Source organism: Aquarana catesbeiana, linkage group LG10 (genome assembly GCF_042186555.1).
Source record: "Aquarana catesbeiana isolate 2022-GZ linkage group LG10, ASM4218655v1, whole genome shotgun sequence".
Classification (NCBI taxonomy): Eukaryota; Metazoa; Chordata; class Amphibia; order Anura; family Ranidae; genus Aquarana; species Aquarana catesbeiana.
In genome coordinates this window covers 124,467,889-124,486,851 of record NC_133333.1, presented here as the reverse complement: position 1 = coordinate 124,486,851, position 18,963 = coordinate 124,467,889, and the positions used below count along the sequence as shown (strand labels likewise).

The following is an 18,963-nucleotide window of genomic DNA, read 5'->3' as shown; positions in this document are numbered from 1 at the left end:
CATGAATAATCATTCTTGCCAAACCAATCTATTAACCTTCTATGAGGAGGCGAGTTGCCATCCAGATAAAGGAAGGCTTGTAGACGTGATGTATCTGGATTTTGCAAAAGCATTTGACACGGTTCGCCATAAACATTTACTGCACAAAATAAGGTCCATTGGCATGGACCATAGGGTGAGTACATGGATTGCAAACTGGCTACAAGGGCGAGTTCAGAGGGTGGTGATAAATGGGGAGCACTCGGAATGGTCAGGGGTGGGTAGTGGGGTCCCCCAGGGTTCTGTGCTGAGACCAATCCTGTTAAATTTGTTCATAAATGACCAGGAGGATGGGATAAACAGTTCAATCTCTGTATTTACGGATGATAATAAGCTAAGCAGGGCAAAAAACTTCTCCGCAGGATGTGGAAACCTTGCAAAAAGATCTGAACAAATTAATGCGGTGGGCAACTACATGGCTCAATGAGGTTAAATGTAGAAAAATGTAAAATAATGCATTTGGGTGGCAAAAATATGAATGCAATCTATACACTGGGGGGAGAACCTCTGGGGGAATCTGTAATGGAAAAGGACCTGGGGGTCCTAGTAGATGATAGGCTCAGCAGTGGCATGCAATGCCAAGCTGCTGCTAACAAAGCAAACAGAATATTGGCATGCATTAAAAATGGGATTAATTCCAGAGATAAAACGATAATTCTCCAGCTCTACAAGACTCTGGTCCGGCGGCACCTAGAGTATGCTGTCAAGTTCTGGGCACCAGTCCTCAGGAAGGATGTACTGGAAATGGAGCAAGTACAAAGAAGGGCAACAAAGCTAATAAAGGGCCTGGAGGAAATTAGTTATGAGGAAAGGTTGCGAGCACTGAACTTATTCTCTCTGGAGAAGAGACGATTGAGAGGGGATATGATTTCAAATACAAATACCATACTGGTGACCCCACAATAGGGTTAAAACTTTTTCATAGAGGAGTTTAACAAGACTCGTGGCCACTCATTAAAATTAGAAGAAAAGAGGTTTAATCTTAAACTACGTAGAGGGTTCTCAGCGGGGGGCATTGATAGTTTCAAGAAACTATTAGATAAGCACCTGAACAACCGCAACATACAGGGATATATATGACATATTACATATAATCACACACATAGGTTGGACTTGATGGACTTATGTCTTTTTTCAACCTCACCCACTATGTAACTATGTAACATACACACACACACACACAATATATATTTATATACATCAAAACACACACTCACAAACTCATATAGACACATTCATATACATGATAACTGCATATGTATTATCTAATGACACATTCTTTTGTTTTTTGACATGCATATGTACACATATACATATATATATATATATATATATATATATATATATATATATATATATATATATATATACCTCTTAATTAATGTAATTATTTACACATCCCTTGTCATTGCACATAATTATATCTGCACACATTCATACTCACATTCACTTCACATTCACACACAGCCAAGAAACTCATCATCTTTATTTACTGCTTCTTATTATTTCACTTTATATCTTTACACAGATTTTCGGCAAATGTCAATCATGTACACATTTCACCATATGGCACTGTGTAATGGCTGTCCAACCTGTTCCCTGGCTACTGTTCCCCACAGGTCCTGCTTCTAGGATCTCCCGCCTCAACCTCAGTTGGGACCATTTGTGCCGGACCTCCGTTCTCTCTCCCATTCCCTGGACCTGGCCATAATTTATGGGCTGCTTTGCAAGTAATACTGAAAGTGTTTTTTCTTTTTTCTTTCTCTTCTCTGCCTTTTCCCATCTATGGAGAATAGTGGATCCCTATAGACAATTTAATGATTGATCTATTATCTTCTAGCTCATTCATGCATCCAACTCCTGACGTTTGGCAACAGGCCATGAAATGCATTGAGTGTTCATCTATGGGTGCCAAGTATAAGCTTGCCCTGATATCCGTATCATATTACAACTTTTCTGAATTCCAAGCCAACACAGGGGTCTCTCCAGAGATATGGCCCCAATTACCATAGGGACACTTAGAATATGGGATAAGCTCTTTAAAAGTAGATCTTGGCAATATTATAGCCCTCTGATGCCCCTTACAGGTAATAACTATTTCCCTCCAGGTAAGGAAAATATATTATATTTAAAATGGACCTCTTTGGACCATCTGAGGTTAAAAGATGTTCTGAAAGGAAATATCCTCTGTTCATTATTGGAACTACGAGAACAATATGGTGAAACGCCTTGGGATGTATGGAGATATAGACAACTTCAACATTTTGTAGGCTCTCTCCCAAAGCCTCTTCGCTCAGCTAGGGGGCTGGATCCATGGGAAAGATTAGTTGACCGAGAGGGAAAAAAATAGACAAGGGATGTCCAGTGTATATAGGCTGTTGATGACTCCCCCAGACGTGGACTCCATGTGTCCTTTGGAGAGTTGGGAACTAGAATTAAATTGTCCACTGCCTGAATTAATGAGGTAAAGTTTTTGACTATGTTCACTTGTCTTCAATGGACACAAGGATGAAAGAAATGAATTATAAATTACTAATGAAGTGGTACTATGTTCCAATAAAATTGCACAAAATCAACTGTTGGAGGGATTGTGGGGAGGAGGGAACTCATGCGCATATATGGTGGCAATGTCCCCTAATTCAACCACATTGGAGGGAAGTAGTAGATTGGATAAAGAAGATTAGTGGGACTGAAACTGAACTTGATCCTTGGCAATGCCTGTTTCATGTAACAGGGATACCAATGAAGAAATATAGAGAAGCAATCACACCATTCCTGCTGAACGCAGCGCAAAGGTACTAATTCCGAAACATTGAAAGTCAAAAAATATCCGACGATTAAGGATTGGTTTAGGGAGATAGATAAAATTAGACGTATGGAAGAAGTAATAGATAAGACAAAATAACTTTGAAATAAAATATGCCAATATTTGGAAGAGTTGGCTGGAATTTAGACAAACTCAGGCTTATGTGAATTATATGGGTAACAATTAGGGGTCCTGCTGTTCCCTGTCTCCCCTCTTTTTTTTCTCACTTGTATACAAAGGAAATCACTTAGAGAATTTAATAAAAATAGATAAAGGGTTTGTATATCACACACAAGTTAAGTAGTGGGGGATTTTTTTTTGGATCATTTATATCACTAAAGAGAAATATAATGATGTTAGAGAGTTGCGACTTTCTCCTCTTCATAAAAATAGGGTTGGAAAAGCTACAGTGTCACATATATAAGGGGGAAGTCACTAAGAGTATTTAACACTATAGTGAATTCACAAAACAGAATGGGATAAAGGACAACTATGATCGGGAACACGAAAATGGGGGGAGGTTACTAAAACAAGGGAAAAAATGGGGTACACTATAAAGTTTGGAGGCTTCCCCCCCCTTTTTTTCTTTGTTTGTTGGGGGGGATGGGAAGGGGATGGGATACGGCGGAATACCCTTAACATTTCTGGAATGTATTTTGAGATTGATCAATGTGTTATGTTGATGTGGTTTTTATGTGTTTATATGTTTTCTCTTTTTTTATGTATGTGTATGTATGTCAAGTATGCTTATATATAAGGTTTTGAAATGAAATGATATGGAATGTTTTTATGTGAAAAATATCTTAATAAAATTAACTGAAAACAACTTTTATCAATTTAATTTAATGTAAATCATGTATCAATTATTTGTATATATTTGATCGTTTATCATTTACTCTGTCACAAATCATGTTTATTAATTATTCGCTATTAAATGTATTATTATATACATTGATTCTTTATGACTACATTCTGTATCATAAGTGTTTCACCATTATCAGTTTTATTATGCTTATTATTATTATTATGGATTACCCCTAAGGGATTGTGACATTCAATTTATTCCATATATTATTATACACATCAACATTAAGGATGAGCTCAGGCGTGTTCACAAACAGCACGTGCAGAGCCCGCCAGGAAGTCGGCACTGCGTTGCACTAATCACAAGCAGTGAGACACTGTCCCGATGCACGGCTGCAGAGATCGGGAAATGTCTCACAGCTTGTCATTAGCGCTTCCCAGTGCCGACTTCCTGGCGGGCTCTGCACATGCTGTTTGCGAACATGCCTGAGCTCATTCTTAATCAACATACCTCATGTAAAGTCCCAACCCCACTTCTCTTTATTTCGCATAGCATTTAGGGATGGAGGTATGCTGATGTTGTTGTTTAAGGTTGAGACAGGTCACATTCATTTCTAGAATGTAATAGTGATCATTCGTTTTAGCAGTTAGTAAGTCATTAGTGAGTTTTATTAGGGCATTGTCTGTGGAGAGTTGTGGGTGAAAACTAGACTGTAAGGGGTTGAGAAGGTTGTTATCAATGACTAAACAGCTCAGATGGTTTTAGACTAGGATATCTGGAGATTTGGAGGTAAACAGGAGCAGGAGGCTGGGTCCCAAATTGTTCAGACCCAGTGTTGTCCCAGTTACACCCAAAAAGTGAAAAAATAAACTCAGAAGATGATATAAACTGTAACAGCAGGTTGTTCAAGACTTCAAGCTGAAGACATCAGTAGGCACGCTGTAAACAGTGCACATACCATTAGCAGAGTGTGAACTGGACGCACCAGGTACAGCGGAACTATCCTCCATCGCAATCCCATTTCTAGAATCAGACCACAAAGATGTTAAGCAATGTAAAGACTCAAGATAAAAGGCAAGGCCTGAAATGCAAACCCCAGGCAAGCAAGAATCAGTGATTGAAAGGTCTGATGGTTGGAGGTGACTGGTCACTGTAGGCAGTCAGTAGGAACAGATCAAAGTTTAAAGTTCCATATGGCTTTCTGCAAGAGTAGCACCAGCAGGGAGAGCAAAGAGCATGGTCAATCAACCTAGGGTCAGCACTCAGTACTACAAGATGAACCCTTTCCAAGGCAAAGCTGATGGGGAATAATGGTGCCAAGCATCCAATGAAAATGAGGGAGCTTCAAGTGTTCTGCCCAAAAGGCCTACTCATTAGGGGAGTCTTCAGAGAATGGGGAAGAGAGTACAAGCAATGCCAGCAGCTTTGGTCCTGGAAAACACTCCACAGCTAACTTAACCTGAAAGAAGTCTGGAAACCATCCCATGTGGCACTCAAAGCCCTGGAACATCCAGTCTAGCAGGGTCCAGATAGAATATGCTCAAAATTCCAGGGAGAGGACCGCTGTGCTGGATATCTGCCAACACTAAAGAAAACCTCAAACAACAATGTAGAGAAGAGTCTTGATTAAAGAAAAAACGTAAGAGGAAAAAATTCTAGAAAGCATAGGTGATTTGTTACAACAACAAAACTGAAATAAAGATGTCCATCCGTCTAGGACACTAGCAAAAAAAACAAAGGCACAATGGTAAAAGGAAAGGTAATACCATGGGCTGGCCTGCAGTTTGTTTGCCAGTGTCGAATCTTCCTAAAGGTGGCAGGATAACTTGAGGGTTTAAGACTTCCTGTGGATTATAAAGAAACTGTTTTCCTTTTGTACATTAATTTCCAACAAGGTGTCAAGTACAGCCACTATCAGACCTTCAAAAGATCTGTTTTGGCCAGGACCAATTTTAAGGCAGGACAAAAGGGGCAGCTGCCCTGGGCCCCAAAGCAGCTGCCTCATACTTGCCAACTATCCTAGTCTAAATTTTTTTATCCCTTGAAGCTTTAGTCCCGTGCTGTGTCTCAGTGTAAAGTTCTGTTGCTGCGGCCCAGCTCTGCCCTATTGCCATGTACAGATAACTTACTTGCAGACCCAGTGTTTACATGTAAAATAACCTGCATTGACATGTAAATAGTGGTGGCATTAATATGTAAAGAGTTGCGGACCATGGCATGGATATGTAAATAGAGGCGGCATTCATATGTATATCATGACCCCCTAAGGTCATATCTATCATCACTTCTGCTGAATGCTGTCCACTTAGGAGGTAAAAGAGCATGCTTGAAAGTCCTATATACAACTATAGTCATTAAGCCTAACATCAGCCTGTTCTGCAGCAAAATAACATGACGCCACAGCACCCTAAATTTGGGTGCATGTGAATATGAACATCTCAGCCGATGCACGAGGGTGTCATTAACAATTAATAACACTGCTGTTTATCTGATAAAGGATAGCATGTTTCTGTGGTGTCAGGAAAGGGATTTTGCATGTATTCCCGACACACACAAATGTGAACGCAGGCTAAATGTCTCGGTTGCATTGGTGGTCAGTGTAAATCTTTTCATTACATTGGGGCTTGGTGTACAATCCTTTCATTCACACTAGTGACTAGTGTGAAGTAGAGGTCGACCGATATGGGTTTTTCTCTGGCCGATGCCGATGCCGATATTTAGAAATCGCGGTGGCCGATGGCCGATATGTGATGCCGATTTTTTTGGGCCGATATATTTGGCCGATTTTTTTTTTTTTCTTTTTTCCCTTCATCTCATAAAATCTAACAGTTAGATTTTTACACTGGGGCGTTTTTCAGGCGCTTTTGGGCTAAAAATAGCGCCTGTAAAGTGCCTGTAAAATGGCTCCCCTGCAGTCTCAGTGTGATATCCCGAGTGCTTTCACACTGAGGCGATGCGCTGGCAGGATGTAAAAAAAGTCCTGCAAATGGCATCTTTGGAGCGGTGCAATACCGCTCCTCCACCACTCCTGCCCATTGAAATGAATGTGCACCGCTGCCGAAGCGCCTGCAAAGCGTTTTGGCAGCGGCGCTTCAGGGGCGCATTTAACCCCTTCCTCGGCCGCTAGCTGGGTTATAAGCGCCCCGCTAGCAGCCGAATAGCGCCTCTAAAATGACGGTAAAGCGCCGCTAAAACTAGCAGCGTTTTACCATCAACGCCTGCCCGCTCCAGTGTGAAAGCAGCCTTAAGTAATACAGAAATTTTTTTTCATTTAAACATTAAACAAAACAAACCTCCAATCAGTTCACTTGTATGTATAATTTAGAAAACGAAAAAAAAAAAAAAAAAAAAACTAAAATATTAAATACACAAAAACAGGTAATCAAAACTTTTGGACGAAAAAAAATGGGCTAACTTTACTGCTTAGGTTTTTTTTTTAATTCATTACTGTATTTTTTTTTTTTTTAAATTGCGTTTGAAAGACCGCTGCGCAAATACCGTGTGACATAAAATATTGCAACAATCACCATTTTATTCCCTAGGGTCTCTGCTAAAAAAATATATATAATGTTTGGGGGTTCTAAGTGATTTTCTAGCAGAAAATACAGGATTTTTACTTGTAAGCAACAAGTGTCAGAAAAGATTTAGTCTTTAAATGGTTAAACTGAGAACTTCTCCACGGAGTTCAGTCTATTGATAAAAAGAACCTGAAAGATACAATGTATCTTCTTATCAGACTTGGCAGGCTGCCCAGAGGAGGAGAGAAGAAAACTTCACAGATAACTTAAGGCAACTTGCATTAACTTCTATTACAGAAGTCATTTGCAAGTCACGGCTGAAGTTACAATCGGCCTTTTTTATCAGCACAATCGGCCGATGCCGATTAAGTAAATAACGCCAAATATCGGCCGATATATCGGCCGGCCGATATATCGGTCGACCCCTAGTGTGAAGGCCCCCCTTACATTGGTGGTCAGTGTAAATCCCTCTTTACATTGGTGGTTACTGTGAATGCTCCTATCACATTAGTGGTCAGTGTAAATCCCCATTACATTGGTGGCCAGTGTAGAAACTCCTCTTTATATTGGTAATCGTTAAAAAAAAATCCAAACTTGCATTTGTGGTCAGTTTCGAATCCTCCCTTACATTGGTGGTCCATATATAAGCCCCCTTTATATTGGTGGTGAGTGTAAATCCCCCGTACATTGGTGGCCAGTGTAGAAATCCCCCTTTATTGTCTGTTGATGTAAAATCCCCCATTACATTGATTGTCAGTGTAAATTCTTCATAACATTGGTGATCAGTGTACATTTCCCTTTACATTGGTGATAAGTTCAGAATTGCCCTTACACTGGGGGTCAGTGTAAATCCCCCCTAACATTGGTGGCCGGTGTAAAAGTGTCACCTTACATTGGTGGTCAGTACAAATCTACTTGACAATGGTTGCCAGTGCAAATTCCCCCTTACATGGAGGTCATTGTATATTCCCCCTTACACTGGTGGTTGTTGTATATGCTCCTATTTCTTTGGTGTCAGTGTAAAAATCCCTCTTTTCTATTGGTGGGTGGTATAAAAAAACTCCATTACATGGTGGTCAGTGCAAATTCCCGCTCACATTGGTGGTCATTGTAAATTCCCCATTACATTGGTAGAATCCCCCACTATATACTTGTCAAAGATTTCCAGCTTTGCTTTACATAATTCAGAATTTTCCAGTGTACTGCCTCCTAACGAATCCCATCCCCCCACCACTATTAATGAACCCATCAACCCCCCCAGCATTGCCACTGATCACCCCCCCTCCCCCAGCATTGTCACTGATCCCAGGATTCCTAGGAGTTTTCTGTCTATTGATGGGTGCCCTCACCTCCCCAGTCCATGGTGTGCAGGCACTGAGGAGATGATGTGCTGTAACCTTTAGCAACCAATCAGTGAGCAGTAATGCTGTGCAAAAACCTCTTGCAACCAATCATTGAGCGGTAAGGATATGACATAACCTCTAGGAACCAATTAGTGAGTGGTATAGATGTCCAGTAACCTCTAGCAATCAGTCAGTGAGCAGTATTGATGTACAGTAATCTCTAGAAACCAATCAACAAGCAGAAGTCATGTGCTGTAACCTCTAGAAAACAGTGGGCCATAATGTGTGCTGTAACCTCTAGCAGCCAGTCAGTGAGCGGTAATGATACACTGTAACCTCTGGGAACTAATCGCAATCGCTGCCTGATCTGATTCAGTAAACTGATTTGGAGTCTAGCTGCTATTTATTCTATGTCTCAAAGAATGTGGAGAGAGCAAAATGGCATGGAAGAGGGGGCCCAGGATCCAGTCGATATTAAAAGACGGCCCTGGTTTTGGCAGCTTCAGACACAGATAAAAGCATTTGTATTATGTGATTACCTATTAGAAGAGGTTTTAATGGTTACAGTTTTGACATGCTGTGTGGAAAAAATGCTGTGGCGTCCTGAATTACATTTTGGAATTGAATTACTAAAGGCAAGTAAGCTGTTCACTTTGCAAGGGAATTTCCACTTTACAGAGGAATTTTCCTTAGTTTAGTGAAAGAGGTGTGGCTCTGCGGTCCTCCATCTTTTAATCATGTGCAAGCAAAAACATTTATATTTTACAATGGTTGGGTATTCTTTGCAAACCACATGCACCAAGTTAAGGTAAAATCATTGCCTTGCAGAGTGAACAGCCTATTTGCCTACAGTAAACCAATCCCTTTCTCTTAGGATGTTAGAGCCTAGCTATGCATTTACAAACTCTCACTGCAGGAAAATATATTTACATAATAAACAAGTTCAAGGCTACAATCTTAAAAAGACCCCTTTTAACCCCATATACCCAACACTTTGCAGTGTGCCCCCTCTTGTGTACCATGCTGCTTAGAATTTCTTCTTACCATGTATGACCTCTTGCTGTTTAATCTCATGTGGTTTTAGACCCTGTAGAATGTCTCTGCTAACAAGCTGTTGCCAGCTGGGAGGATCCATCTCCCTGTCCAGATCGCACAGTTCATCTTCACTTTGAGTTTCTCCAAGAGTCAGACTTTCTATCCTACAAGGGGTGGAGGTGATCATTAAGCGAGCTTCTTTTAGGGACATTACAATAAACTGCATATCAATGTAGGTTCAGTACACGAAAATATTAATATGAGACCTAAGCACTAAGATCCAGAGATCTTTTTGCTAAAGGTGACACAATAAATGTACTTTACAGGCTAGGAACACTTTCTTATCGTTATATCACAGAAATGTAACAATTGGCAGTCAACTGCACAATGACAGTGTCTGTGGTCAATAACAAGCTCTTACAATGCCTGGAGGAACATTGTTCTCACACTCTAATGAACCTATACATGGCTCAAAAACTGTTGCCTAAGTCACAAACTAGGTTCAAATTACTTGCATAAATTTTTCTGCATTCAGTCAGATTCCAAAAAAATATAGTGGAGTGAAAAACGTGACCAAATAACTCTAGAGTACCAGAACTAGAAGCAACTAATTACTATAAGGGCTATACCAGCCCGCACACTAAAAAGGACTGTTTTAGCAAGTGGGCTGGTGTCTATTTTGTAGCAGCGGTGCACTACACTGTTACAACACAAGGCACTGGTCACTTCTTAAAGCCGAGTTCCACTCAAAAATGGAACTTCCGCTTTAGGGGAAGGTGACCCCCTAACATGCCACATTTGGCATGTCATTTTTTTGGGGGGTGCGGAAACCCTTGGCACCGGAAGGAAGATCACCTCTCCTCCCTCCCTCTCGGCAATCATCTGGGACACGTCACAGGTCCCAGATGATTGCCCGGCCAGTCACAGCGTGCAGCACGGCTTGCGCATGCGCAGTGCGTACCCGGCTGTGAAGCCGAAGCCGAGCACCCACAGTGACAATGCCGGCACCTCAGAGAAGAGGGGTAGACGAGCGGTGCTTCCCCTGCATAGCTGGACCCTGGGACAGGTAAGTGTCCGAAGTCAGCAGCTGCAGTATTTGTAGCTGCTGATTTAATTTTTTTTTTTTTTAATTGGAACTCTGCTTTAATAAAAACTGTATTGAAAGGTCACAAGATGACACTGGTATCATCTATAAGAGCGTGGTGCAGTGTGAAACAAAGTGGCATGTTTGTATTTTTACACTACATGCCACAACCTACCTCAACGCAGCATCGTGGTGTGTGCAAATAAACATAGATTAATGCATCTGATGTGAACGAGTCTTAACTCCCGCCCAGCACTACTATAAATTTAGGTTGACATTCATTATTATACAATTATGTCGGAATCTGACAGACACTCACTTTCGGGAAGCTTTCGGTGTGCCCAGTTCACTAAACCTAGTGATGAGAAGAGAGTTTACAAGCACATCGTTAAACTTTTTTACTTTGTTCCAACATATGTTGCAACATCCAATCAATTTTTATTTTTTTTTCAGGACAGAACTGAGAGAGGGTTAGAACCTCCAGTCAAGGTTACATTACTTTGTCTGCTTTGGGGAGATTTTGCTCCATCATTGTTAACGCAAGAAGAGATACAAACAGGAAAGAGGTATTTTTTTGGGGAACAGCACAGAGAGGAGATTTTCCCTTCTTTCCTATCCCAGTAACTCTCAGTACATCGTCGTAGGGTTTTACCAGGACAGGCAGTAAGAGAAAATCTCCCTAAAGGGGCCAATGCAAGCAGTAAAAAGGCCAAACAACATCCCAAAGTAGATACAGTAAATACTGGATGGCTGCAGCCCAAGTAACCCTGGACACAGATGCCAGATGAATTGTGCTAGAAAAAAGGTGCACTGTCACTTTAAATAATACAATTCATAACAAAGTGCAAGAAAAACAACTAAAAACCATGATTTAATACTATCATATGAAATCCCTAATGTATGCAAAGAATGTGTAAGCAATTGGATAAACTAACATTTGCAAGCAAATGCAAAAAGTGCAACTTTTTTATCAATAAAAACATTCAGACTGTATTGCACTATGAAGCTTCTCCCTGTCTATATTTCATATACAGTTGTGCTCATAAGTTTACATACCCTGGCAGAATTTATGATTTATTGGCCATTTTTCAGAGAATACGAATGGTAACACAAAAACTTTTCTTTCACTCATGGTTAGTGTTTGGCTGAAGCCATTTATTACCAATCAACTGTGTTTACTCTTTTTACATTAAATCATAACAGAAACTAGCCAAATTACCCTGATCAAAAGTTTACATACCCTAGTGATTTTGGCCTGATAATATGCACACAAGTTGACACAAAGGTGTTTGAATGGCTATTAAAGTGGATGTAAACCCCAATTTCTTTATCGTACATCACGGGACACAGAGCACCATAGTAATGACTATTTGGGTTATACGCTAAAAGACCGGGAGAAAGGAGAGGCTGAAGAATCCTCAGCTGAGGACTGGTTCAGAGGAGCCAATTTCAGCCTCCCATTCCCAAAAATTGTTTATCCAATCCCTGACTGAGATGGTACAAGTTGGGTTTAAGTTACCCCCGGTTCAGGAGTCTGGACTCTCCTGTTATACTTTGGGATCCTTGCGAGCTCAGCAAGGTTCCCAAGCGTTCCCTTTGCATCCATTATTGGAGCAGGTGATTTACGCAGACTGGGATCATCCTGACAGGATATACTTACCTCCAAAAGGGTTTTCTACCTTATATCCTATGGAGGAAAAGTTCAGGAAGAAATGGGATACACCTTTGGTGGACGCTGCCATTTCTTCAGTTAATAAGCGTTTAACCTGTCCAGTGGATAATGCCCAGGTATTTAAGGATCCGGCCGATAAAAAGCTAGAGTCCTTATTAAAAGCCTCTTTTGCGGTGGCTGGTGCAGCAGTTCAGCCAGCAGTTGCAGCTATTGGGATTGGCCAATCCCTAAAAGACCGCTTTAAAAGGTTGATAAAAAACCTACCTTGCCAGGAGGAACCTACTGAGGAATTGTCGGAGCTTCCTCATGCTTTATGTTTTGCAGTGGACGCATCGAAAGACTCAATCCAGCAGATGTCTCGTTTTGCATTGTTGTCAATACATATGTGCAGGGTCTTGTGGCTAAAGAACTGGTCTGCTGAGACGCCATGCAAAAAGGCTACTCGCAGCTTTTCCATTTCATGGAGAACGCTTGTTTGGCGAGGATCTGGATGAATATATCCAAAAGATCTCAGGAGGAAAGAGTGCCTTACTCCCTACTAAATGGAGAAGTAAGCAACCCTCTTTTAAAATTCCCAATGCTCCAGGGCCTAGTGCTTCTTCCCCTAAGCGGTATCGACGGCCTCAGCCATCTGGGTTTAAAAAACCTCAGGGTCCGAGGAAGCCCTGGACCCAAAAGCCAGCCAAGTCCAACTCCAAGCCAACCTTGTGAAGGGGCACCTCCGCTCTCACGGGTGGGGGGCAGGCTTCGGCAGTTTTTGGATGCCTGGGAAGAACTGGTCCAAGACAGATGGGTCATTTCCACTGTAACACAGGGTTACAGAATAGAGTTCCGGGAAATCCTCCAAACCATTTTCTGTACTCAAGGGTTCCGTCGGATCCAGAGAAAAAGAAATGCCTGTTCCTAGCTTTGCAGCATCTGCAGAAGCAGGGGGTGATTGTCCAGGTTCCGCACGAAGAAAGATTCAAGGGGTTTTACTCAAACCTTTTCACCGTGCTGAAACCAAATGGGGAAGTAAGGCCCATTTTGGACCTCAAGGCTCTCAACCGCTTTGTAAACGTCCAGTCCTTCCGTATGGAGTCGGCTAGTTCAATAATAAAATCTCTGAGAAAAGGAGATTATTTATCGTCCATACATATCAAGGACGCATACCTTCATGTACCGATCTTCGGTCCACATCAAAGGTTTTCTGCGTTTCGCAGTAGAGGGCCGTCATTTTCAATTTGTGGCACTGCCATTCGGTCTAGCCATGGCCCCCAGGGTTTTCACAAAGATTTTGGCCCCGGTGTTGGCATCCCTAAGGTCCCAGAAAATCTCCGTGGTAGGATATCTGGACGATCTTCTCCTGAGGGATTGCTCTTGCCCCATCCTGATCCAAAACATGTCAAGAACAGTGCGGGTTTTACAACGCCTAGATTGGATTCTAAATGTGGACAAGTCAGCCCTTTGTCCGACTCAAGTCTTGGTATACCTGGGTCTGGTCTTGGACACCGCCCAAGAAAGGGTGTTTCTACCCCCCTTAAAAGTCATTTCCATAGTGGAACTCGTCCAGAGGGTGAAAAAAGAACCAAGACCTTCTATTCGGCTGTGCATGAGGTTGCTGGGCAAGATGGTGTCATCCTTCAACGCAATTCCATATGAGAAATAGAAAATCTTTTCCACCAGCGGCCTGGAGAGTGGTAACTACAGAGCCAGTCGCCTCGGCTGGGGAGCAGTCCTGGAGGAGGCGTCTGTCCAGGGAGTATGGTCCCAGGCAGAAAGGACCTTGCCCATCAATCTATTGAAGATTCGGGCAGCTCATCTGGCTCTACACTTCTGGACATCCAGGTTGCGGGGTCTTCCTGTCTGAGTCCAGTCCGACAACTCCACGGCAGTGGCATATATCAACCATGAGGGAGGTACCAGAAGCCGGGCAGCCCAAAGAGAAGTAAATCACATATTGACTTGGGCAGAAAAGCATGTGCCGCTTCTTTCGGCAGTGTTTATACCAGGGGTGGATAATTGGCAGGCAGACTTCCTAAGTCGTCAAAAATTGTTGCCAGGGGAATGGTCCCTGCATCCCGAAGTTTTTCTACAGATCTGCCAACACTGGGGGACCCCAGATGTGGATCTGCTGGCATCCAGATTCAATAACAAACTGGACAGGTTTGTATCCAGAACCAAGGATCCGTTTGCTGTCGGGACAGACGCATTAGTTCCTTGGGATCAGTATTCTCTGATATATACTTTCCCTCCGATTCAAATTCTGCTGCACTTACTACGCAGAATACAGGAGGAGCGAAAGCCAGTGATCCTGGTAGCCCCAGCGTGGCCCCGGAGATCCTGGTACTCGGAGGTTGTGAAGTTGGCAGTGGGGGACCCATTGGCCCTTCCGTGCCGTCCAGACCTGTTGTCTCAAGGACCCATATTCCGTCCTTTTTTATGGTTGCTAAATTTGATGGCATGGCTATTGAGACCAGAGTATTAAAGGACCGTGGTATTACAGGTTCAGTCTTGTCTACACTGATAAATGCTAGAAAGTCAGTTTCTAGAACCATTTACTATAGAGTCTGGAAGTCATACATTTCCTGGTGTGAGGCAAGGAAGTGGAACCCTCGTAAGTATACGATTGTGAGAGTTCTTGCTTTTCTTCAAGCGGGAGTAGACCTGAAGCTGGCTTTGGGGACAATTAAAGGACAGATTTAGGCCTTATTTTTTTTCCAAAGACCAATTGCATCCCATTCTTTGGTATGAACTTTTGTCAAAGGAGTAACGCACCTGAGGCCGCCGGTTAAACTGCCTTTATGCCCCTGGGACCTAAATTTGGTTCTGTCAGCCTTACAGAATCAACTGTTTGAACCTATTAGGCATATTCATTTTGTCCTATTGGCCAGGAAATTGTTTTTTTTGGTGGCTATAACATCGGCTAGAAGGGTGTCAGAATTGGCCGCCCTTACTTGCAAGGAACCTTTTTTGATTCTTCATCAGGACAGATTGGTCATGCGCCCTCATCCGGATTTTTTACCAAAGGAGGTTTCCGGTTTTCATTTGAATCAGGATATCATTTTACCTTCCTTTTTTCCAAACCCTAAAACTAGGGAGGAAAGGTTGCTTCACTCGCTTGATGTGGTGAGGGTGATAAAGGTTTACTTAAAGATGTCAGCCTCTTTTCGGAAGACTGACTGCCTTTTTGTCCTACCGGAGGGTCCTAGGAAAGGACAGCCGGCAACAAGTTCAACTATATCTAGGTGGATTTGCCAGACTATTATCCAGGTGTATGGATTAAGGCGCAAGGTTCCACCTTGGGATTTAAAAGCACACTCCACTAGAGGGATTAGTGCATCATGGGCAGTACGCCAACAAGTGTCTATGGCTCAGGTTTGCAAAGCGGCCGCTTGGTCTTCAGTTCATACGTTCACCAAGTTTTACCAGGTGGATGTTAGATCTCAAAAAGAGACTGTTTTTGGCCACAGCGTGTTGCAGGCAGCTTTATAGTCTCAGGCCCCATTGGGGCTTAGGGATAGTGTGTCCCCCCCCCCCCCCTCAGGTGCATTGATTTAGGACATCCCAAATAGTCATTATTATGGTGCTCTGTGTCCCGTGATGTACAATAAAGAAAAATGGATTTTTAATAAAGCTTACCTATAAAATCCTTTTCTTGAGTACATCATGGGACACAGAGGTCCCTCCCCTCTTTTCTGGGATCGTCATTGCTTGCTGCAAAACTAGGGTACTTCCTGTGTATAAGGGGTTATATGGGAGGAACCGTCTTACTATTGGTTGCAAGTGTCCAATCACCTAAAGGTAGCGTATAACCCAAATAGTCATTATTATGGTGCTCTGTGTCCCGTGATGTACTCCAAGAAAAGGATTTTACAGGTAAGCTGTATTAAAAATCCATTTTTTTTTAAAAAGGCTTGTAACTTGTACAGTATAGGATTTCATGTGAACTGTGCCCAGTCTTGTCACAAAGAATTAATCCAGCTCTGAGCAATCCTCTTATCTTTTTTCAGTGAGATAAAAACGGACAGAGAAATATGTCAGTTCTTCCCCGTGCTGTGAGTGACAGGTGATTTACATATCTCATGCAGGAGCCTTAGAGAGGCATTATGTGTAATTACCATCCCCCCTCCTTTCGTCCTATGTAGACTGCAGAGTATGTGAACATGCGCAGGAGTGACATAGGGCCATGAGCGCACTCTGCTTCTTCACAGAACGCGCTCTGCCAATCCTGTGCATGCAATTTAGTCTCCCCTGGCGTGAGGCTTGTCCTCGCAATGCTGGCTGGCCAGGGGAGTGTTGTGATGGGCGGAGGAGTCCTGACGTCACGACTCCACCCACCGAGCACTGGACAGCACATCCGCCCACATATTCGGGAATATTGCGGGGCTCCGCTAAGCTACAGGGGTGAATTATGACAGGTAAGGATACATGCAGGAGACATGTATATTCTTCTAGATATGCCCTATGTTACTAAATTAGAAACAATGACAGTGGGTTTACATCCACTTTAAAAGGTAACCATCCTCACCTGTGATCTGTTTGTTTACAATTAGTGTGTGTGTGTGTGTATAAAAGGTCAATGAGTTTCTGGACTCCTGACAGACCCTTGCATCTTTCATCCAGTGCTGCACTGACATTTCTGGATTCTGAGTCATGGGGAAAGCAAAAGAATTGTCAAAGGATATGCGGGAAAAGGTAGTTGAACTGTATAAAACAGGAATGGGATATAAAAAGATATCCAAGGAATTGAGAATGTCAATCAGCAGTGTTCAAACTCTAATCAAGAAGTGGAAAATGAGGGGTTCTGTTGAAACCAAACCACGGTCAGGTAGACCAACTGAAATTTCAGCCACAGCTACCAGGAAAATTGTTTGGGATGCAAAGAAAAACCCAAAAATAGCTTCAGGTGAAATACAGGACTCTCTGAAAACATGTGGTGTGGCTGTTTCAAGTGGTTCGCTGATGTTTTGGGGATGTGTGAGCTACAAAGGCACAGGAAATTTGGTCAAAATTGATGGCAAGGTGAATGCAGTATGTTATCAAAAAATACTGGAGAAACACAGGAGCTTGCGTCCACGGGAGCCATACATGGTTTTATTGAGGATCGCACCCTCCCTTCCCTCTCGACCTCTCACCGGGAGATTTTGGAGGGGGAAATCACAGCAGAAGAGGTGGTGACGGTAATTAAACAGGCCAAGACCTCTAAAACCCCAGGTCCAGATGGCTTCTCTGCAGCATATTATCAGAAATTTGCCACTCAGTTAGTCCCCCATGTTCTATAGTTCTTTAGGGCAATAATAGACGGTGCAACCCTTGAAGCTGACTCTAACAAAGCTAACATATGTTTGATACCGAAACCGGACAAGGATCATACTGACGTGGCCAATTGTCGCCCAATATCCTTGATCAATAACGACCTAAAACTCCTGACCAAAATATACGCGAACAGATTCAATACATTTTTAACACAATACATCCACATTGACCAGGTTGGATTTGTTCACGGTAGACAGGCCGCAGATCAGATTAGAACGGCCATAGACCTGGTCTCCATGATACTTTCAAACTGGGACGGTGGGGACAATCGACGGGGAATGCTATTGTCACTGGACCTTCATAAGGCCTTTGACACCATATCCTGGCCTTTTCTGTTCCACATATTGCGGAAATGGAACTGTGGACCGAATTTTCTTAATCCAATGAGTGCTTTATACTCCAATCCATCGGCTAATAATATTGTGTTTGGTTGTACATAGGCCCCTTTACAAATCAGGAGAGGAACCAGACAAGGTTGTCCTCTGTCACCTCTCCTCTTTATGATAGCTATTGAGACATTGGCAATAGCTATCCGATCCAATCCCAATATTCACGGTATCGAAAGTGGCGGTAAAATGCACAAATGTGGCCTATTTGCCGATGATATGTTGCTATTCATATCGGATCCTTTGACGACCTTACCCAATTTATTTGCCTTAATGTTCGACTTTGGAACTATTTCTGAACTGAAGGTAAACCAATTGATATCGGAGGCTCTAAATATTAACATCCCGGAAACAGTTTTAGACTCTATACGACCATTCTTTTCATTCAAATGGTGTACGCAGGTGCTCCCGTATCTCGGAGTCAAACTGACCTCTGACATTGTTACATTGTATCAGACAAACTAGCGTGACCTGAAAACACATGATATTTCTTGGATGGGTAGAATAGCGGCCGTTAAAATGACAGTTCTCCCTCGCATACTTTACTATTTTAGATCCCTTCCAATTCCAATTCCTTCTATTTTCTTCTGGAAGTTAAAAACCCTGATCTACAAATTTATATGAAACAAAGAGGGCTGCCGGGTATCCCGCTCCACACTGTATAGGTCTAAATGGAGAGGTGGACTCAGAGTTCCGCATTTCCTACGATATTATAGAGCGGCACAATTGGTACAATTATATCAAATTTTTAATGTACGATATAGACCTGACTGGGTCCACTTGGAGTCACAAGCCAGCCTCACCATCCCCCTAGATCTCCTTATGTGGCTCCCTGCGAAAGAACGGCGGACGGTGCTGAGCCCAACTTTGTCCCACTTCCTGCGTTTGTGGGACACAGCATGTAAGCAGTACCCCTTAAAATCACTCCACTCGCTAGTGGCTCCACTATTTAACAATCCTCATTTCATCCCGGGCCA

General features: G+C 42.5%; 1 protein-coding gene across 1 annotated transcript in view; it reads right to left on the bottom strand.

Moving 5' to 3' along the window:
* ARHGEF12 (Rho guanine nucleotide exchange factor 12) overlaps positions 1 to 18,963 on the bottom strand; it is a 441,882-nt gene that overhangs the window by 136,941 nt on the left and 285,978 nt on the right. The window contains exons 24-25 of the mRNA XM_073602566.1: positions 10,950 to 10,985; positions 9,556 to 9,710 (exon numbers count right to left, since the gene is read on the bottom strand). Coding sequence (XP_073458667.1) covers positions 9,556 to 9,710; positions 10,950 to 10,985 — 191 coding nt within the window. The remainder of the gene's footprint in view (positions 1 to 9,555; positions 9,711 to 10,949; positions 10,986 to 18,963) is intronic.